The sequence below is a fragment of the Erithacus rubecula genome (assembly GCF_903797595.1).
Source record: "Erithacus rubecula genome assembly, chromosome: 10".
In the NCBI taxonomy this organism is placed as follows: Eukaryota; Metazoa; Chordata; class Aves; order Passeriformes; family Muscicapidae; genus Erithacus; species Erithacus rubecula.
This window is the reverse complement of record NC_136662.1, coordinates 12,452,572-12,475,516: the sequence shown is the minus strand read 5'-3', so window position 1 is coordinate 12,475,516 and position 22,945 is coordinate 12,452,572. Positions and strand designations below refer to the sequence as shown.

At 39.2% G+C, this 22,945-nt stretch overlaps 1 protein-coding gene and 1 long non-coding RNA gene across 3 annotated transcripts in view; one reads left to right on the top strand and one right to left on the bottom strand.

Moving 5' to 3' along the window:
• LOC306805754 overlaps positions 1 to 1,547 on the bottom strand; it is a 444,702-nt gene extending 443,155 nt beyond the window's left edge. Inside the window, exon 1 of the long non-coding RNA XR_013775288.1 lies at positions 1,164 to 1,547. This is a non-coding gene — a long non-coding RNA (uncharacterized lncRNA). The remainder of the gene's footprint in view (positions 1 to 1,163) is intronic.
• Positions 1,548 to 1,728: 181 nt separating this feature from the next.
• Positions 1,729 to 22,945, top strand: part of PKN2 (protein kinase N2) — a 54,981-nt gene continuing 33,764 nt past the window's right edge. The window contains exon 1 of one of the 2 annotated variants that reach the window (XM_079313831.1): positions 1,729 to 2,152. In XM_079313831.1, the coding sequence (XP_079169957.1) occupies positions 2,105 to 2,152 (48 nt within the window). In that variant the 5' untranslated portion in view covers positions 1,729 to 2,104. The remainder of the gene's footprint in view (positions 2,153 to 22,945) is intronic. The other variant, XM_079313832.1, reaches the window with a different exon arrangement.

Sequence of the window (22,945 nt, the reverse complement as noted above, 5' to 3'; positions counted from 1 at the left end):
TAAAAGTCTTTCTTTCCCCATCCCGTTTGTACCCACTGTGCCCAAAACCGCTCTGTGTGCCACAAGTTATTTTATGGCTGCTGACATGGGACCACTAAAATAACACTAATTCATACCACTGACACTGAAGCTGTGCTAACACAGATTTCACTGGATAAGGACCTTTCTAAAATAGTGACTTTCAGACAATCAGCAAGTAAAATTTTCCTCTGAGGTTGTAATTGCCTGGCCACACAGCACAGAAATTAGGCCATTGTCTTCATGTGGACTAAGTCTAGACATAATTTTGTATATGTGAAAGATTATGAACTATATCAAACAGCTACTTAATACAAGTCAGTGAAACTGCAATATCAGTCAAAATGTGCATTGATACTGTAGAATTATCTTAATATTTCTTTTATGTGAAACTAACTGTGTGCATAAACTTCTACTGCTTGATAGTGCCTCAGACTGTCAGGTTTGCTTGGTGCTCAACTCTGGAAGTATAAGCACACTTAAAACACTTCATATTTGCTAGGAAAAGTAGTGAAAGTCTAATGTTGACTTCTGCCATTCCTATTTCCTCAAAAAACAAAACAAAACAACCCAACCCTCCCAAGTTTAACTTGCACTCCTAAAGCAAACAGACTACTATTGGTCTGGAGCCATACAGAGATGCAGTAGCATATAGGGAGCAAATGCTGATGATGCTTGCATGAAGTTGAATCTATTGAAAATGCCTCAGCTTATAAATTTTACATGAACTGCACGGAGAAAAAAAAAAAAAAAAAAAAAAAACAGCAACATAAAACAAGCTATACTTGCTTCACAGAACATTTTGCATTAGCCCAATGAGCCGAACGTAACATCCGATATTAGGGTGGAATGAGAATGTATGTGGGTATAGAATCGACAACAGAAAGCACACGGTTATGGATAGGTGAAGAAAAGCACCAGCCCTGGACACAAGTAGGAAACTGAAAAGCCGCTGTCAGTCAGTGTCACGAGGAAACAGAAACCATTTCCTCCCAGACACTCGAACCGATTTTGAAGCTCTGAGAAGCTTATTATTCTGCAGATTAACTGAACCGTGCCAACCCCCAAAAAACTCACCAAGCATCCCAAGTACAAATGTTTAGCTCTTTAAACTGTTAAAAGTGGCATTTACAGCCCCCACTCACCACAACCTCCTGGGCCACTGCTCCAGGTTCCCAGGGCGGCAGGTGGCTGCTTGACACAAGCGTGAACTCTCCTTCCTGAGCTACCTGCCTTTGCTACCCAACAAACTGAGGGCTTCACCTGTCTCCCGGGCCCGGGAGACCTGAGCCCCTGCAGCCCCCAACACCAGGAATGTGCCACACGCCCCCCAAATTCGGCCACAAGAGGAAACGACAGGATTCCCAGCGCTGCAGACTAAAGGATGGGGAAGCGCCAACAGCGGAGTGTGCAGGGAAGGAGGAGGCGAGGCGGCCGCGGGGCTGAGGGCAGTGAGGGGCTGAGGGCAGTGAGGGGCTGTGAGGGGCTGTGAGGGGTTGAGGGGCCTCGCGCCCCTTCCCGCGCTCGGCGCCTCGCGCCGCTCTGCCCGCGCGGGGAGGTGGGGCTGGGGGGCGCGCGCCGCTCGCCGCCTCCGAGGGAGCCCGCTCCTACTCCGGCACAGTCACGTGCTCCAGGAGCCGCAAAGCAGCGACGCCTTTGCGACAGGGTGACAGCCAAATGGTGCGACATCGGCGGCGGCCGCAGGCGCAGCAGCCGCGGCGGCCCCAGCGCTGCCAGGGCCGAGCGCCGCGCCCGGGCGGGGAGCGCACCGCGGGCACCGCACGGCGGGGAACGCTCCGCGCCGCTCCGCGCCGCTCCGAACGCGCCGCTCCGCACCGCGGGATACGCGCCGCGGGGAACGCGCCGCACCGCGCCCCACTGCCCATCGCGACCCCCATGAAAGTAGAGGGGTCAGCGGCGACCCCCCCGCGCACCCCCGCCCGCCTGCCTGAGCACGGAGCGCTCCCCCCGCCCCCGATGCGCCCTTAGTCCCGGCCCCGGACCCGCCTCCCTCGCTACCCTCCCCGCCGGCGGCGGCGGCAGCGGCAGCAGCAGCGCCCAGGTGCGGACTTCAAACCCCGGCGAAATGGCGTCCAACGCGGCCGAGAGGGAGATCCTCTTCACCGAGCTACAGGTAAGAGGCGAGGGGCGCCGCCCCGGCCCCGCTCCGCTCCCCTCCCTTCCTGGCGGGGAGGACGGAGGAGCCGCCGCGCCCCGCCGCCCCCTGCCCGCCGCTCGGCGCGGGACGCCCACCGCAGCCCTGCCCAGCCCAGCCCGGGCCGGGGGCCGGCGGAAGCCCGTGCCCACCCCGGGCCCCTTCCCGCCGCTCTCCCCCGGGAGCGGAGGCGCCGCCGCCCGGTCACGGCCCCACCCCGCCGCCGGCCGCGACCCGCTTTTGTCTGCGCTCGGCTCCCTCCTTCCCCCGCCGAGCGGCCGCGTCCCTCCGGCGGGGCCTGCCCGGGCCGCGCCCCCGGCCCCGGGATCTCCCTCCGCCCGCCCTGGGCTGCCCGCGCCCGGAGCCGCTGCGGGGCCGCAGCTCTCGCCTCCCCCCGCGCGGGGCACGGCGCTCGGCCGGGCCCGGCCCGCAGGGCTCCCGGTGGCCGCCCCACGCCCGGTCAGGGTCAGGCAAAGAGCCTCTCTCTCCTCTGGACACGGCACCGCGCAGGAGCCGCGGCAGCTTCCTTCTTGTAGGCCTTGAGCGCCGAGCTTGGGAAGAGGAGAAAATGGTGCGATCAACGTTATTTGTCACACGGCGAGGGTTCTTGTCACTACAAAAAAACACTCCCAAAAGACCCCGCAACACTAGAGGTTTCTGTCCCTGTAATTTGACCGGTTTTGCTTGCCTGTGCAACTGTTACTTTTCTGCTTGTCCACTGCAAGGTTAGATGCAATTCCGGAGCTTCACTTTTGTGGTCTAGACTTTAAGTGTCAGCACAACCTGCTACCTCTTCAGCTTCCTTGTTCCAAAGAAAGCTTGCTTTATTTTTCTTGATTGTTTTTTAGTTGTTTTTTTAATATACATCACTAAATTCGTGCAAGTTGTTACGTTTACCCAGGCAATGAATGTGTCTCTGAATTTTAGTTGGACAATGAACCAAAGTCAGAAGTCCATAAATGGAAAGTATTGAATTTAATGATCAAATAAAAATTAGAAAGGCATGTATTAAAAACCAGTAATTTTATTTCCTTAATACTGTTAAGTTCTCTTATAATTCTGAATGTTGGAGGTGTGCTCACTTGAATAGCAAAGGAAGAGAAGGCACAACAGATATAGGAGTCTACTTACTATGTAGCACATGAGATGGCTGAAGGCTAAGAATCCATCTAAAATGCTGAACTTTAATCAGTGGCTCATAAGTGCCTAGGAAGAATCAGTATGTTAATACAAACTTGATACAATGATATATAAGCTGGTAAACCTGTTTGAAGTGGAGAGCTCTGTGAATAGCTAACTATAGTCATGTTTCAAGTAAGCTAAATGGAAGCAGCATTTCTGTAGAAGTACCCAAAGCCAGCTTCTGATTACTTTAAACAGAAATGTCTGGAGTTTTTTGTTTGGCGGGGATCAGAAAGGTTGTTTTTGGTTGTGTTTTGTTTCTTTTTTCTTGAAAGATAAGACTGAGAGTGATACTAATTTTAAAAAAATAATCTAAAAAAAAAAAAAAAAAGCCACCAAAACGCCCACCGACCAGGTTGGGTCCACCTAGGATGGGTTAGATTCCTTGGTTACACTGTCTCTTCCATTATATGTGGTAACTTCTGTGTCAATAAATAGAGTTTCTTGCACAAGACAAGTTAACATGGGAATGCCAGTGGGGTTTAAGCTTTGTGCTAACTTTTAGGTATTTTTAAGAGGAGCTTTCACATCAGAAAGAACCGCTGTAAAGATGGTGTTTCGTTTGCCATGCCATATACTAGCAGTGAAATACGAAAACATCAATGTAGTTCTGCTTGGAAATACCTCAAAACAAATTGCTCTTCATATACCTGTACCTTAAAGTTGCTTTAGTGGTGCATTCTGAAAGTAAAGGGAACTGCAGTGAAGTGTGAGATACGCCATTTCACTCATGTTTCTTCAGGAGGGAACTTCCTCTAACTTAAAAAGTGCTTATATATGAAACGAACTTTTGCTTGCCTATTGCAATCCTGCACAGAAAGATGAGGAAGTTGTAGAACTCATGGCTGCAGTAAAGGTTTAAAGGGTCAAATACATGGGTTGATCTAGATCATGGGTGATGTGTGGTTTAGATGTTTTGTCAATAGATATGAAAACTTACTGGAAACAAGCTAAACCCAGTGTAAATGCCAAGCTTGTTCCTGACATGATACTAAAGTATCAGTCAGTGATGAATATAACACATTGCTTTGTGCTGTGGTGTGTACTGTGTGCACCTGGTTGTGACAGCCCTGTGTACTCCAGCGTGCTCTAAGGAAACTGTTAGGTTGGGGTGAAGTTGCTAGAAGTGGATCAGTAGCTAGGAATCAACTGAATGCTCCTGACAGTGTCACAACTACTAACAGGATGTGAAGTGGATTCTGAAAAAATATGAAAAACAAGAGCAAAATAACTAGTTGGTAATAAGAAAGCGGTAAAACATAGATGTTGTACATGTACTTGTTTCAAAGGCTTAATTAAACAGGCCTTAAATAGACCTTAGATCTCACTTCTCACAATGAAAGTTTTGTATCTTAAGTAAGTGATGCCATATCGAATAGAGCAATTTCTTTTAATCTCTGCTAGCAAATATCCACTTGATATTTCTGTCCTCCTTTTTCTACAAAACATTGTATCACTTCTTCTGTATTTTATTTTATTTTAAACATTTTACAGACTGATAGTGGGATATAGAAATTATATCTTGCTACTTAGCAAGTTTTAAACTAAGTTTGTTCGAGGTGAAAAATGCAACGCTTATTTCTCAGGAGTTAGCAAATGCAAAGTACAAGGTAAACTTAGCAATAAGCAAATCCTCTTTTTAATTTGTTCTGGTAGCTTCACCAGCAAAATTGCCACGATTACTAAAGATTGAAAGATTACATAAAGCCAGATTACCCTTTTTTTACCTCCTTTTATCTCCAGTACATGTTCTTTATAGGGGGAGGAATGAGCTTGGGTAAGAACCAGTATTGCTGATGTTGCCTTCCCTTCCAAAACTGTGCTGTCCTTCTCTGGGCTTACATCCCTTAGAACTTTGTACACCAGGTAAACTAGCCTCTCCAGTGCTTGCTCTCAGGTTAATTGCACAGTCTTTAACTCTTTGCTTCCTGGTGGAAGTGGCAGCTCTGTTTCTTCAAAGAAATTAAACTCTAACATGCAGTGCTGTAATTTGTTAAATAAGGCATCCATGAAATAAAATATTTTTAAGTTTTTTATGGAAAAAATGTTTGGCTTGTATTTTCCAAATCATTATTAAAAGGAATTTTTTTTGTGAAGTGTGTGTGCTTTCTTGGCAGTGATGGTAGATGTCAGCTTAGTATATTGGTATGCCTGGGTTAACAGAAATTATTGCTGATAGTATTTAAATGAAACCATTGTGTATGCCCAGTGATTACACTTGTGTACTTGTAGGTGTTCACTACTGCTTCTTTTCTAGACAGTACTGTAAATCTAAACTTGGGGCTTTTATTTTTAATGTTACATGATTTATTATACAAAAATTTTTGCTTTGCTTGAAGTAATGTTTTGCAAAGCAATACTTGTTTAATGTCGGGGGAAAGACTGTATTATTTGGGTTTATTTGCATAATTGAAATTGTTTGGTCAAGATACTTGGGCTATGCCCTGAAATGAATAAGCATGTAACAAATCCTCCATTGCTTCAAATGGAAATATTAAAGGCTCTACCTGGAATTAAGTTTTCAAACTCAACCATCATACATATTTCAATATTACAGAACCTTGTAAAAAATGTCTTTATACTGGTCAGCATAAAGGGATTTTTTTTATGGATATTTTGTTTTAGTACCCTGGTCACCTAATTCCCTAAGGTGCTGTACTTTAGGGATTGTAAGGCATAACTTTCCTGATAGGATCATATTTAAAGGTTACAGTAATTTTTTTTTTTTAGATACTGATGAACAGTACCACAACTGATTCATATATATAAAATATTATATATATATATGCATATGGTATATATATTATAATATGATTATATGGTGGCACATCCAGTATAGTTTTTAGTTTGTTTTATTTTTCCATTTCATATCTAGGGCAAGAATATTTGTCACATTAATGTGACTGAACGATGCTTAGTATTTTGTTGGTCTGCATGATAGAAATTGGACAGTTGAGCTTGAGGTTATACAACTATGTTTTGTATATAAATGTGCATAAAACTGGGCACTTGTATTTGTTAAACTACTAGCTGGGATTCTGAAAACATGTATTTTATTCCTGGCTTCTCTGTTCTCAGCTAGGTGACATTTAGGCAGATGACTTTGCTTACTCATGTCTCAGTTTCCTCATCTTTAGAATAGAGGTAACAATGTCTGCTTTTTTGGAGTTAGAAAGTACTAGGTATTTATTATTAGCTGTGGTCAAGTGCCTAAGGACACTGGAAAAAGGTACAAGTAACCTAATTAATGTGCTTTGAAGAGACATTCTAATTGGGCTGAACACTCAGCAGTGACACTGCCTTCAAATAATATTCAGCTAGGATAGATTAGCTTTAAATAATTTTGAATGACTCTTGTTTCTTCGGGAGGAAGAATTTCACATTCAGGTGAAAATATCCTGAACTAGTCAATTGCAGTTTAGAAATGAAAATGTGTGTACAGCTGCTTGGGATTTCTTAGCTCCCTACAAATGCTTTCACAATTGGTGGATTTAGAGAAGCACTTCAGGGCTTTTTTTCCATTTGTGGATGTGTATTACTCTTTAAACAGTCCACTGTTCAAATCTTGTATTAGCAAAATCTGCATCCTGTTCTCAGTGGAACATAAACAGTCCTTAAAATACCTTTTGGTAGGTGCATGGGTGGAGTTTTTGATTTTGTTTTAGGGTTTTTTTTCCCATTTTTAAGTTCTGTTAGTCTTCCTGTTAACACAGGAACTTCTGTACTATGTAGACTTGTATGTATTTGGTTGAGTTTTCTTTATCAGAGCAGCTGTCTTTTTAGAACCCAGATCTGTTACTTTAACTCAAGATAAATTATTAGTGATGGTTAATAGAAAAGTATCTAGTTACAGGATATATAATAGCTCTTCAGGAACAGTTTTTGTACATTATGAAGGTCATTCATTACAATATGATCTAAAATCTGCAGTAGAATAACTAGATAAATATACCCTTTACATTGGGAAACAGTGGTTTGAGGATTTCATGTTGGGATTAAGAATTTCTTCATCAGTTCCTCATTGCTGAATTAGAGACTAAGACCTCTGCATAGATTCAGAGTAGCAAAATCTTATCTGTGTTCTGTATGTGTTGTGTGCAATGGAGGGCTCAGTCTGCTTTCTTTCTTTTTTTTTATGTCTTTTTTGTTTTGCTTTTGCTAGAAATCACTTGTACTAATTGGTTGATGGTAGGCTTTTTGCTTGTTTTGTGTTTTCACTGCATGGGTCCTGTAAGTGGATGGGTTCAGGAACAGACTGAGCTGAAGCATCTCTCATGAGACTGCACTGTAGCATGAGCAGAGCATTTGTATGGTATACTTTGAAGTTTTAATTTTTAATGCTTGGTCTGCAGTTCCTGGCACAAGCAAAAGAGCATCTTTGCTAGTCTTTGGTGTGGGTGGGGGAGGTACTTTTTAAAGAAATAAGATTTGTGTAGAATCGAATCCATGGCTTCTGTTACTTTGAGATACGATTGAGAAGTACTACATTGAAACAAACCAATAGTGCCGTTAGCTAACTAAATTCTTTATACCTGTGCTTACAAGTAGCAGTAATCTGGTATATTTGTTTATTTGAACTGCAGCAATACAATTATGTCGCAGTGATATGTAAATTGTGTCACAGTGACACAAATTGACACCATTTTTGTTACTGCCATTTTACAGCTACCGGTTACTTTCTGTTTGACACCTCACCAGTGAATTGAACTACTTGCATGACAGTCTGGGAGTACATCCTTTACAGCAAAGTATTGCTGTCTGGGTTTTTTCATGATTTAGCGGGATGATTTTTCCAAGCTTTCAGGAATTCTATGTCTGTATGTCAAACTAAGGAAGTTTTGTGGCATCCGTCAGGTTTGCCGGTGCAGGTTCTAGTAGCTGGTGAGGATGAGATGGCTGAGGTTTCACTCACATGGTGGTGAGGAGACACTCACATGGACAGATAGTAGTGCACACTTGCAGGCTTATGTTCAGCTAAATGGGCCACCTTTGCTGGGAGTTCTGCTGCTGTTCTGCTCTGCATAATAGAAGAGGCTGAAATGAAGCTCTTTGAGTAGTGCATTTAACTTCTGGAGCAGGGTGAGCTGAGAGGGTTCTGTGATCACCTACTATGGCTCAGCTTTGGGACCACCAGCTGGGTAGTGGTGAGCTGATTGTTTTTTAAGAGCAGGCCACACCTTACTTTTTCTTGATGTCAGGTATAGATACAGCTTCCTATATTTTGTGTCAACATTATGCCCACTGTGGCTGTACTTCCTGTTTACTGCTGCTGCAGTGCACAGAGCACTTCTGGAGTGCATGCACGGAGATGGCAAGACTCTGCTCTCAGTAGTGCAGCTCGTTGCTTCCACTGGGCAGCCTGGGAAAAAATAGGAATATTAGCAGAAGTGTATTTTCATAGGCCAAGTATATCTATACTAAAAGCCTTTGTTATTTTACTGTAGATGCATAGCTGGCTATCAGATAGGTACCAAATAAGAAATGATGGCTGGAAAGGGCTGGGCTATGAAAGTTTAATATAAGCTGCATTTCCCTGTTCTTTTTTTTGTGCAATGAAGAAAGGTTGATATTTGGCAAGACCCAGGGACAGTGTGCTCTGGCCCAATGTGCAAATCAGGCTTAGTAAAAACCTTAATGTGGATGTGACTAAGTTAGTTCACTATTTCTACTTCCAATTCCTTTAAACCTTGTTTGCTTCACTGGAGATGCATTGGTTTTTAAATGATAGAGAGTTTCTGACTTCTTCTCAAAGTAAGTGCAGATCAGAGAGCTTGAATCAGAAGCCTGTAATACCTGGTTGCTGTTCCTGTCTGTGGTGTTATGTATGGGAGTCTGGTCTTGAAGCAAACTGTTCTTTCTCTTGAGGTTTTTCTGACATTTGTTGCCTTGCAACGTGGTAGTGGGTTCATAGATTTAAAGTTTCCTTTAAACACATGAACATGTTAGCCTGAAAATGAAAGTAGCAGAATCAATTCCATTTCTTTTGAGAAGAACCAGGGAGACAGTTTTCCATTAATTATGCACGCTTATTATTAGGATGTAACAAAATGTAATAGGCAGCAGTTCTATAACCAGGAGAAGGCATAATTAATATGCAATACCAAGGTACTAATAGATGGTACTAAAGCTCTAAGATAAATCTCAGGAATATTGTGGGGCTCTCTTTGTTACTGTGATGAAACACTCCCAAACAGATCAGGTCACAAAGAACTTTTCCTGTGGGTAAATACAACAATAGTAGTTTCCTGTGCCCTAAACCCAGAGAATAATTCTCAATTCTTGGAATGTGGGGCTGATGCACCTTGTGGTTGTTTGGGGCTTTTTTAGCTCTTAATACTCAAAGTACTTAAACATCACTACCACCTACATTTTCTCTAATGAAATTTAAAATTTAATACACGTGCATGAACTTCATAAGTACATATACAATATCCTATGTACTCATTTTTGTTAAACTATTTAAATAAATAGGTTATTAAAATTAATAAGAAGTACTAGTAAGTTTAATTGTTATTTACCTGAAATAGTATGTGTAAATAATTGCAGTATGTAGATGTTCTGAAATTATCCTTTTATTCATCTGTGTGTTTGTATATCTTTTTTTATATATAAACTTCATGTAACTTCTGAGGAGAAATTGAGAGTTGATGTATAAAACACAAAAAATGTCCTTTTTTTTTCCCATTTCCAACACAAACTGTGTAATTAAGCAGGTGATAGTGATATGATTTAGTATATCACTGGTGCTATAGTTGGCCCATGAACTTAGGAACTTTAATGTATGTCATTTTTAAGACTGTTAAAAGTATATTCAATTTGATTTTCTTTGTTACAGTAAGATGTAAGGTAGGTCTGGGACATAAATTTAGGTTGGAAAAGTTCTAGTTGGTTCATTGATGATATCATGTGCTGGGTTTGGAAGCTTTGTCCATATAAATTGAGTCTGTTGCTCAAAGAAAGTGTTAGACTTTGTCAGCTGGTGCCAGTGCTGGAAGTGAGCGTGTGCCATATTGTGTTGCTTTACATTTGCACAGATAGCTATATGGTGAACAGATTTTCTTGTTTTGTGTTGGTGGGGTTTTTTCATCCCTAGTATAGTTTTCAGCTAGATGAGGTTGATTATTGCAGTTCACTGTGTGGCCATATAAAGGTTTGTACTGGCATATATCAGTGAAAGGTCTGGGGCAGGAACAAACTGTTAGAGGAGGTCAGGACTGCTGGTTCTTTAGGATTTTATTTTTGCCTGCAGTGGTAGTTCATGCAGTAAAATGTTTATCAGATTACAGATTCACAGCTAAGGACTGTGAAGAGTCCAATTCTGCTGCAGGTGAATATGCAGATAATGAACAGTCCAAACATTGTCTGTGGCAATTCTTTTCTAGCTTTACATTCTTCAAGCAGAAAGTCTCAAAACATGCATGTGACAGTGAAAACCTGTTTGTCTGAAAAAGCATTAAAAATAGAATTGATTTGGACATCATGAATGGATGGAAGATGTAGTTACCTTTAGTTTGATGTTGAAGGCTGAGATCAGTGGTAAGGTTTTGTAGCAGTACTGGAGGTCAGTGTAGGGGTATAACCCCAAGTTTATTAGCTAACTTTCAGAAGTGGTAAGCCTTTGCTGTTAAACCTTTTATGCACTCAATGCAAGGAAGAGTTTTGAAAAATCTTGAGCCTTTTTGTTATTTCTCTTACTGAAATAGAAGAAAAAGTGAGTGTATAATTGAAATGGATGGGATTGAATTTTTGAGTGAAGGCAGAGTACTGTGCAAGTAATATTGTAAATGTGCTGCCCATAAAGATAATGAAGAGACTGAGGTATTATTGGGATGAAGATATTTGTCAGTTAATGAGTAGCTTGATAACTGTGAGACATTTGAATGTTCAGTAGGGAAAAAACCCCATACAGTGGTGAGTTAAATGTTTGCAATAAGAATATATCTCTGAATGGTCACATGAACATCAATTAAAGCACCACTTAGAGGACTTTGAACTGCTGTGTACAAAATTGTTGTTCAGAGGTCTAGGCTAATTTGGGGGAGAAAAGGCCTAAAAATTTGATGCAGAAGTAAGAAGTTTGAGGTAGCAAGGTGATTAAATCTTTTCAATGCTCTTGTGTTGAATTAATTTCAAAATTATAAATTCTTCCTCATTCTCTTTGTACTTGCAAACCCTGAACATATTATTTTATATTTGTGCTGCTTAGGTAAAAGATTATGTTTAAAATAAGCAAAGAGATTATTTTTTGTGATTGCAGGTGTTCCAGAGCTCTCTGATAACAACAGGCTTGTTTCTGTAATGTAGGCCAGAAACTTTATGCCAGTCCTTAGAAAAATGAAAAAAACTTGCTTGGTTCTCTTCTTCTACTTTTCTTATTTCTCTTCTGCAGGAAGAGGAATATAACCTCTTCCTTTTATGACAGATTTTAGGACTTGCCCTATTTATATCACTGAGCTTACTACATATGAGATTGAATTTTCTTTTTCATCATTGTGATACGTGTTATCACTTAGATTTTTGAGTAACATAAGCCCAAAAGCTATTGCTGAAAATGTAGAAGGAAAGCAAATTGACTGTTGGCCTGTAGCTTTTTACAAGCACAGTATGTAAAACCACTGCTTCTCAACTTCATGTGTTTATTTATATGGGAAGACACTGCAAAACAATTAAGTGGAATGTGTTTTAAGAAGATGTTTCCTTTATAGATGGATCTGCATATGGCATGACAAGATTCTTTCTTTCCTAATAATCAAATTGTGGAAGCTAAAATTAAAAGACAAATTATGACAAAGAAGTGTCAGCTTTTCTGACAAGTCTTGTTAACTGCTGAAGTTGTAAGGGTGTGTGCTGCCTGTAACTCATCCAGAGCATGTAGGGAATTACATGGGCATAATTGGATGGGCAGACCCCATACAGTAAACCAGATTCTAGCAAAATCTTACAGAAGACAAAGTTTCAAAGATTTGTATTGAAAAAACACAAAAACAAGCATGTAGATCTACAGAATATTTTAAAATCAGCAAGGCCTTTTTGTAGACATATTCTAAACTTAGTGACAGCAGTAGAAAAGTAAAAGTACTGTAAATTGTGCATGCCTGACCACTGGTGTAGCATTCTTGAACTGCTGCCCGTTTGGGACTCGGCAATCGCCTTTAATGGAAGCATGCTTTCCTCAATATTGGAGTTTGTTTGTTGTTTATTTATAAGCTCTTATGAATGCCTGGATGTCAAAAGTTATGATTTGCAAATTATAATATCCATAACTGGGGATCCTCAGAAAGATTATTTCAATTTAGTTGTTGAAATTCATTATTCAGGGGGTTTTCTTCAAGTTGCTATGATTTGCGTCTTCTCTCCTGAAGAGATGGAAACATCTCTTTAAACATTAAAACAGACAGTGGTTCAACATTAGAACAACATAATTTCTTTCAAAGTGTTTTTAAATTGTTCTCTACTTCTTTATTCATGCAAGTTAGTATGAGTCAAGCTAAGTATTTTTCTGTTGGGTGAAAAACTTAGTTTTAACTATTCATTTTTATCAAGCTGGTTCAAATATGATTCCTCAGCATATAAGCAAGCCACTTCACAAAGGAGCATCTCAATCCAGCTTTTTTCCTTTTCATTTTCTGTGTGCATTTTTCAAATAAAATATTAATTTATGGCAAAGTATGCAGCATTTATCAGCAGTTAATTTTTGTTTTGGGGGCAAACTCCTTTCTTGAATTCTGCCTTTACTTGTAACATGCTGTATAACGCAGAAACAATTTACAATTGTAAATTTAATTGCTTTAGAAACTGATCTTTATCTGTATTAGGATTTCATACAAGAGAGCAAGTGAATATATTCTCAAGTTTCAACTAAACTAATTCTAACTTTTTTTTTTTTTGTAAATCCTTAGATGTTTCTGAAGTGCAGGAAGAAAAGGAATGATGGCCGGCTGTAAAGGAGTGTGCAGTATTATACATTTTTCATGTTAGCAGCCAGCACTAATTTATAGTGTTTCTTTTTGATGGGAGTAACTCAGTGACACTGTCAGGGCAGCAGTTTCTGTGCACATGGGAATTGATTTATTTAACTCTGGTCTCATTCTTGAACTAGATGACCTTGGGTATGAAAGAAAAGCAAGGGAGATCCAAGTTCTACTAATGGTCTTCCATTTTTGCAAGGTTTTCTCCTTCTGCAATGGACTATGCTGTTTTATGAGCTCAAAAGTAGCATTTCCTTTCTTTAGCATTTGCCTCCCTTCCCATCTGCTGTGTCTACTTTAATTAATTCACTGTCAATTTAAGGTTTATACTTCAAGTAAATACATTTTTAAAACTTAACTACAGGCATCTGCATTCTGAATTGGTTCACCTACATTTTCTAAACTATGGAGCCAATTGTTTTCTTTTTCGTTTTTATCAGGCATGTAGTTTTTTCTGCAAATTCTTCCACTAATTTTGGTCTTGCACTTTGCCAACAATGTACATTGCAAATGTCAGATGTTTCTAATTCCTTCTGTTAATTTGTCCACTGTTATAAAATAATCCTGAAATATATATGTTTCTTTATTGCAATGAATGTACATAGTACATAGAGAAGTACAACTACTGGGAATTCCTGCATACCTGAGATACAAAGGCAGTGAGCAGTTTGGTAGCATATACTGGGAATGAACAGAGCTGCCTCTTCCTCACTCAGGGTTAGCTGGCTGTGGTTCTGGCATCTTCAGAAAATGGGAAGGACCTGTGCCTAGGCAGAAGCATTGGCTGTACCTCAGAATGTTCATAATAATGCTGGTTCATTGTGTCCTAGCTGGGTAAAACAGTATGAAGGGCATGAAAAAGGAACCAGTAATGCTCAGAGAGGTCAGAGATGTTTGGAGTTGAAAGGATGGTAGCCTGAGCTAAATATAGTAGCTTAGTTTGGAAAACACTGTAGACAGATTGGGACTGTACTTTATTTTTGTAGTTTAGTTTCTTATTATAGAGACTGGTTTTTATTTTTCTCCTGTGACTCTCGACATGTTTAATACAATACTTGAGAGAGCATCAAAAAAACACACCCCACCCACTCACAATCAGCCCCTTCCAACTGCAGTTAGCAACTAGTCACAACCACCTAACACTTAAATTTCAGAATATACAAGTCTCTTTCATCAAGTAGGAATCATCTTCCTGCTGGTATTTTTCAGTCAGAAGTATTTGTGTATTTTTGTCTCCTGAAGATGACATGCTTTAGATTAGCAGGTCATTATAGAGGAATACATTGTAGATACTCTGGGGAATGCAGCAGGTTAAACTTCAACCATAAATAGCTTCTGACTGCAGTACTTTTTTTCCTTAGCTTAAGGCACTTCTTCTTGAAGGTTTTGCTCAATGTCATATCTAGAGTATACTTTGGTCATTCTTAGTTATTAATAAAGCAGAATATTCTACTCTTGCTTAATATATTTTTCATGCTACAGTTTCTAGTAGTACCTGAAGGTTTTTCTCAGGCTGCTAACTGAATTACTCCTGAAGTGGAATGAAGTAAAAAACTTCAGTCTTGAAGAAAAATGTCCCAAAATTTGTGAGCATACCAAAATCAGATTTACATTGGCAACAAGTATTTCTAGGATGTTTTTCGAAATTGTGTATATGAAAATTGCTATTTATATGTGCCTTGTAAAATAGGGTGAGACTTTTAGTATTAAAAAATGGGTCAATTTAGGATAAACAGGGTAACATACCATTCAAGGTTCCATTCACATGATTGCTGCTGGAAAACACATAAAATGCATGTGTAACCTTAGCCACTCTGAAAAAGGAAGAGCATTGAAGTCTCTGACAATTGTGTCTCATTGTGGGTTTTCTGAATAATACTCAGCACTATAAAAAACAATATCATTCCCCTAATTTAATGTAGTTGTAAGGTGACAGCTTGTTGCTATTGTTATGTATACATGGGTTAATAGGATATTCTTTAAAATTTAATTTTAGGTGTATGTCTATACATGATGCATTGAAAAACTGTTGTTTTGTTCTGTTTTATTGCTGTTATGTTACAGGTCTCATTGGTGCATTGGTTAGTTTGAAATTGATGCTTCCCATTTTCTGTTGAACAGATACTGACTGAACTGGTATGGTAACAAGAGCTAGCTGGAGGATAGTCCTAGACAAGTATGTGTGCAAAACAGGAAACAGTTTACTTGGGAGATGGTGCTGAGACTGAACATAAAGATTAAAGTGTGTTCAATATGCATTAAGAAATCCTTTGCTAAAATCCTAGGCTTTTATTTTGCACTTTTCACTGCAAATTTCATATGTAAGTCATATGTTCATTTTAGGTCATAAAAAAGTAGATTTACTTAGAGTACTGTATTGCAGTCAGTGGGGAATCAGGGCTCCTAGAAACTTAGAAAATGTAGAAAGGCTTTAAAACCAAAGCTTTGGGCAGATTTGTATTTAGAAATGTATTAAGAATTTTTTGTAATCCATGTAGTAAGTGAAATCTTGTCTATTTTTTATTGCTGTTGCATATAAAGTCAGGCAATTTGCTGTTGGCTTCTGTTGTAGGTTAAGACAGGATTCTATTTCTTCATTATTCTATAATGCCTAGGGAATTCTTAAATAGAAAATGAACATTAAGAGCCAGTGAAAATCTTTCTACCATATTTTAAGGGTCAGAGAAAGAAGGATTGTAAAAACACTATTCAAATGTATCACAGTGTGCATCAATGATGCTCTGTAGAAGTCTCAGACAAATGGGACATGAAGTAATGCTTCTATAAATAACCCTGTGTTCATATGTAAACTTTTACTGGAAGAGCATGGAATGAGATGCCTGCATCTCTACAAGTGGAATTTTGGGTGTGGCTGTCCCAATAGGGAAAAATGGTCTTTTCTATAGACCACCTGTAAAAGATGAGGAAAGGATTTAAGGAGACTTTCCCATCCTTCTTTCACTGCTGGAGGTGAAAGCAGGAGCAGGATTTCCAGCTAATTGGAGTGTAGGCTGAATTTCCATAACTTCAGATCTAACAACCAGAGCTACTGGGAGAGTTCTCAATCCTAGAGTATGAAGACACAGATCCTTGGTGTAAATACAAACATACACACCTTTCCTGTAGTAACAGATTTGGTTACCAGGCTGGGAATCCCATAAGCTCTGGTGAAGCCACTGTTGCACACAGTCCTAGAAAGCAAAAAATCTGGTTCCTTCGCCAGGATCTAGTATTTAGCCACTTGGCCTCTTGCCTTATAAAACAGATGTTAGTATTATCTCTGATATGTATTGCTGCATTTATAATGTACAAAATAGTTGGCTGCTAAAGATGATGGCTTAATTAGAGTGGAATGTAGACTCTCAACTCTTCCATTAGTTTTGAAATGGCTAAAAATAACTCCTGTAAAACATAGTAAAGTGAAATGGACTAACATATCAGTTGTCTGTGTTGAAAGTTGGAATTGCCAGAAACAAAGAAATTCAAGAGTTTTTCTTTTCAATTACTAGCTATCCATCTAAGAAATTGGGCTTTTCAGATAGGAACCCCTTTATTGTACTTTTCAGATTAAAGTAATTCAGTATATTGGTCTTTAATTATGTCCTGATACTTCCATGTGTAACTGAGAAATTCCTGTTTATTCTGAGGATTTCTTTTTGCATAATTTCAATGTTTAAGATTTTTAACCTGCACTGAAAGAACAGAAGTTCAAGTTGTAATGATTTGTTTCTGTAGTAAGGCACTGTAGCATTCTCCTCTTGCAGTTTAGGTAAAGTATGTTAAAGTACCACTACGTAACAGATGTGGCAACAGCTGATATTCTGATTTGTGGATAAGCAGAATGGTCAGTCTGTTACCCAGGATAGATAATGATACTTTCTTAGTGGTAGCTATTGTCTAATTCATTTTTATCATAATGTGAGAAAAATACCTTACCACTGGAATTGGACCTGATTGTCATTAAGCATTAATAAATTAGAGTTTGGGTTCCTTGAGATTTTAATTTTGTGTTTCTGCATAGTAACTAAAATTCCTTCACAAGCAGAAATTTACCCACACATGTTTATCTTAATGTTAACATTACAGCTGTCAAAAATGCATGGTTGCAATGGTAACTTCTCTTTAAAGTAAGTATATTTTTGGATGCATGCCCACCAAATTATCACCTTTGTACAGTGTGCACTGAGTTTGAGGAGGAGTTACCAAAGTCATAAGACATGATTGTGACTCATGTCTGTTGACTTGACCTTTTTACCTTTGAAAATCTCTTCTACCAAATTAAATGTCACATCCTGTAGTTTGGGTAATGTAGTGACATTATTTTTTCAAACATCTTGAGCTACATGTGTAATATTACTCTGCTGTGAATGTTAGACAAAAACAGGTCAATGTTTTATATGAAAAAATTCAATAAACATATTTATATTGGGATGACATAGAACAAAATTATACTAACTTTCAGTAGCAGGAGAAAATCTTGAATTTAGGTATTTGCTTTAACATGCACTTCACCAGTTATCTTACTGGTTATTGTGGAAGCACTATGGGGAAGGGGGAGAGTGTTTCTCCCTGCTAGACAGATTTGTTCCTTTATTACTTACAGGCAAAGTCACCACACAACATTTGCATGACCTTCCCTTTATCTGAAATAGTTCTATTTCCTGAGTAAGTTTTGTTAGACTTCAAGTACTTCAAAGCATTATAACAACTGCTAGCACCAAACTTGAGCTTAATGTAACTACAGAGAAATCAGTCAAGTCAAACTGAGACAAATCTCGTGATAAGAATTTCTCTCAAGCCCCCTTCCTTGTTTCAATCTCTGGCAGTAATTCTCAAGGAGTGTATGAATTTCTGAAAGAAAGGGATACCACTGTGTAAAGTTTGGCAAGTGTATTAAAATGCAGCATATCTTAAAAGTACATGCTGTATATGTTCAATAAATAATTTTAGGCCATTCAGATGTTGTTTATATATTTATACAGTAGAGAAAATTGCAGGTGTTCTCATGAAAAAAAAAACAACCAGCTAACTCCTATGGATTTTTTGAAAGTGATTAAAGTAACAGGCAAAAAGAACCAAAATTTACAAATGCCTAAGTCCCTCACAATACATAGTTTTGCAATCAGTTTTAAAATTGAATTGGTTTTTATTTAAAGAAGCCTCAAACTGTCAAACACACACAAAAATGCTCATTTCTCTGCTATTTACTAGTCTTCATATTTTTGTGGGATCAAATTTTTTTTTCAAGGCATTTCTCAAAAGAAGACTAAATTTTTCTGTTCAAATTTAGAAAATGCAAAACCAGTTTGTGCATGCAATTCCTTTGTTGGCAGTAGGAAGTAGGACACAGATACATGTCTGTTTTCACTGCCCTGTCCAGTACAGTAAGTGTATAACTCCACTTCAGGATCTGTGGCTGAGGGACTTAGTCTTGAAATATTTTATGCTTCTTTGAACTTGCTCCTCTTTCATTTGTTGAACTGTCACTTAATCCACCTGTTTTCCTCATCTTTTAAAGGGGAGTGTGTGTATTTACCACATTATTAAAATATGCCATGATAAGGCTACAGGCATTAGATGAGAAATTCTCATTTCAGTGCTTCAATTGCGTGCATCTTGGTGAGACTGCATTTTAGGGGAATTACTTCAGTCTTCTTGGCACAGTTCTATGGTACATCATTATTGGCAATATTTTCAGCATGCACTGTGGTATTAACATTTCATAAAATCTTTTACCCTGTATCTTGAAAGAGATTGTTTATATTTTGGCATTTAATAGAGGTTCACCTATCACGTGTGGTCTGCTTGAAACTATATGTTTATATCAAATGCAGTTTTCTTCTGAGTATATTATTCTCATATGTGATGAGAAGCTAAATGAAAACTAAGTGAAGTCTCATAGAGAATGGAGAAGTAGCATTGTTGTAGACATAATTTCCTATAGTGATGTTCTTGGCCCATGTTAATAAAGGTTGTGACAGCAGTCCCTAGGATTTTGCTATTTCTTTTGCACATCTGAAACCAGAGAGGGGAAGTTTTGTTTCCAGTGTACTGGGCTCTGTTGGAATTTTTGGCTTGGAGTCGGAACTTCGAGTTATAGATAGAAGTTTGGAAACTGCTGAAGTGATTGTACCACACTTGTTGCCAGGGTATGTAGTCATGTTTCTTGGATACTGTAGCCATTTGCTGATCTCCCATTTGAGTGCTCATCACCTGTGTTGTGCCATAGCCTTCATCAAGTTTTTGTGATCGTGAGAAAGGTCACTGTGAGGATTTTCTTTCAATGTCATGTTTCTTTGGAAGCCTCCTTGCAGGTTGTTCTCCCAGTGTAAAACCATCAGGAGCTACTATAACAAGAAGCAGCTGAAGGCAGCATTTCTTAAAATGTTTTCTTTCCCTCTTGTAGTAAAGAAATCTCTCTCTCAAGCCCCTTTCTCTCATCGATGTTGGCACAGCACTGCATGGACACTTCTAGTTCTGTAGGTCTTTCCTGCAGTTGGAGCAGCTTTTGGGGGCCAAGCTCCTCATGTTAGAAAGCTCTGGCTGAGTCACGATTTTTAGTGGCTGGAAGCCAGATGATAGCAGGGACTCCCCAGGGAATTTTATTACCTGTTTAGATGAAGTGTTTTGGCTGAGTCAGGCCACTCGGTTTTTCATACCAGTGCTGTAGGACCAATTGCTGCAGCCCAGCAGCTATTGTGTGAGTGAAAGCAGGCATCCTCCTAAAGTATTCATCAGGACAACAGCTCAAACTGGGAGAGCTTAGCAGAGGTCACCAGCTGATTGAGGACCTCCCTATTTAAGGAACACATTTTTCCTTTTTTTAAATCTATTTTATCTCTTACAGATGCAGTTGGGCTCTCAATGTTTGTGCACAGGAATTGAACCTCATTTAATCAGTGTCCTTCTTGAATTCATCCATGTGTGATGTAGTGGACTATGGATATTTCTGCCTTAAACAGCCTCTTGTTACAAAGCAGAAAGCTGTGACTTAGATTAAATTTAAATCCTGAATTGTGACATGTTAGCATAGCGAACTAGTGCCAAAATCTATTAAGCTTCCAAGTTGGGTGTTTGGGTTTTGTTTTTTTTTTTTTGTTTTAGTACTTGATATTGGGTGAGTGCTTGACCACAATCACATTTGCTTCTGAGCAGGAGGAAATAGTCCATGTAGTTCTAGTAATCCAGACAAGCCATCACATCTGGTTTTATGAATGACTTTAGGGGGGAAGGGAAGTTTGCAATTGATTAGCATTGTTCATAAAATCAAAGACTACTCTAGCTTTAGGAATTACTCTAGAGAACTTTGGGGATCTTGGCAGTTAGCTCAGAAAAGCAGGGTTGGGGTTTTTTTCCTTTTTTTTTCCCCCATAAAAAATTAGTCAGAAATTTATTATACTAAGATACCTAGTAGTTCCAAATTTGTACTTCTAGCTCTTCAAAATCAAATTTCAAGTTTATAAACATTTAGTCTTTCTGGGGTATGATAACTTTTTTTGTCATACATAAGATGAAAAACCTATTTTTATATAGCATATTTTGCTGTATTTGTCAAGCAGGTTTTTTATTGTCTGTTGGAAAGATTACTGAAATTCAAGAGCACACATAAAAAAATGCTAATACTTTTAGGAAAAAATGTAAGCAGTTTTGCTGTGAGTTTTGATAAGGTCTGGTTTGGGATTTTTTCTAAAGACAGGTTTAGTGTGTGCTAGTAGCACATCAACGTGAAGTGTAAGTAATATTGTGCACAAGCACTCAGCTGTTAAGCATGGTGTAGTTTAAAGCTCCACTTACCTTTCTATAACAACTTCTAACAGAAATGAGGAATCTAAATTCTTGCTCTATTTGATATAGTCTATAATGAATATATGGTATAGCACAGTGAAGTTGTACTGTGCTCTTAGGTGCAAGTCTTCAGGAGTTACTAATGCCCAGAATTTTAGTGTTATCTTCTAAGGGGGGGGCAATTTGAGAATCTTATTTACAATTCACATCCATTTGGTTTACACAACTTAATTCTCTGCAATGTTCAGCTTCATGGTGCTCTCCTCAGCTGTACCATTGCCACTGCCATGCAGTTTGTACGTTTTATTCTTAAATGGGATTTTGGTGGTAAATGCAGTATGTCAAAGCACCTGCTTCACCAGTTATTTGCTTCAGAATTGATCAGATTGAAGCAAAAAGTTAAAAGCCCTTCATGGTTTTCATTATCAGTATTACTACTTTCTTTCACCACACCAGCCAGAATAGATTGTATTATTAAAAGTCATGCTCAGATCACTACTCACTATTTTCAACAACTATTCTAAAAGCATTTCCCAGAAGTACAGAAGTTGAAGGCTGACATCTTGAATTAATCTACATAAACAGATAGTCTTTGAGGTTGCAATTGAAGTGAGATTGAGTCAATTGCAATGGGAATGCTGTATAGATGGACTCATTTTTTCATTCTTCTTTTTTGTTGTTGTTGTCGGTTTTGGGTTTGGCTGGTTTTTTTATAAATAAGCAGTAGTATCTAGTTTGTGGTCCTTGATAGTTAATTGTGGTAAGCATATTATCAAGTTTCATTACACACTGAAATTTTTGGGTATCTGCAGTGGCTCAGAAAGCCTCTCATTGCTCCCACAGTGGGTAGGTGATGCTGCCCTTCACCACTGCTTGGGTCAAGAACCAGGTCCCCAGCAGTTTGCTGTGGCATGGGGGGAAGGATGCTGTGCTGAGCTGGCCAGTACTGGGACCACCCAGCAAAGATTGGCCCTCTATTTTAACCAGCAGTCAAAGCACTACCAGAATTTAAAAAGAAGCAGAATCAGTAACGGGCTGCCCATTCTTTTGCCTTGGATTGTAAAGTAGTGGGGCCTGTTTTTTGTTTTGCCAGCAGAAGTGCTTTAGTCATTACCTGTTTCAAAGCATTTCCATTCTTAAGATATTTTATGTTAAGTGATTTGAAGAGGGAGAATAAAGGGAAGACTTGTGCAAAATTGATTGATGGCTTCTTGGCATGGAGAATGTGAATGATTTCTTCTGTCATTGCACACAGCCTGTTTGAGCACTGCAAAGGAAAGGACTTGGGCACTACCCCAACTGTTGTTTCTTTTTACACTTAATTTTCAGGTTGAGTGGACAGAACTAAAGGATGTCAGGTTCATCCTGAGAGGGAGATAATCCAAATGAGAGAAGTATTTTTTGAAAGAATATTCAAATCTAAACAGAGACTTGCAATAGGATGTAATCTAATAAAGCTGGAATTTGCTGTATTTTAAATAACTTCAGTTTAAAAGTATAGTTTTGATTTTTGGCATTTGGGAGGTGCTTTTCTTAAAGAAAAAAATCCTACCTCATTTTGCTGATTTAACTATTGAATGTTCTGTCCTGTTGTGCCATTGTTGACATCATCTTAAGCTGGAACACTTTTGAGGCTGCTCATCTTAGCAGCATGAGGCTCTGTCTCAAGCCTTTGCTGCATCTCAGCAGCAAAGCTCATCAGTGCAGGACCAGAGCAGCTTCACTTGCAGAACATATTGCAAGATGTCACTGCATTCACAGTGACCTTCAATGGTCACTGAGTGCATGGTTGTCTCCTTGGAAGAATTTATTTCACTGTGACCTTTGTGCCCGGTGA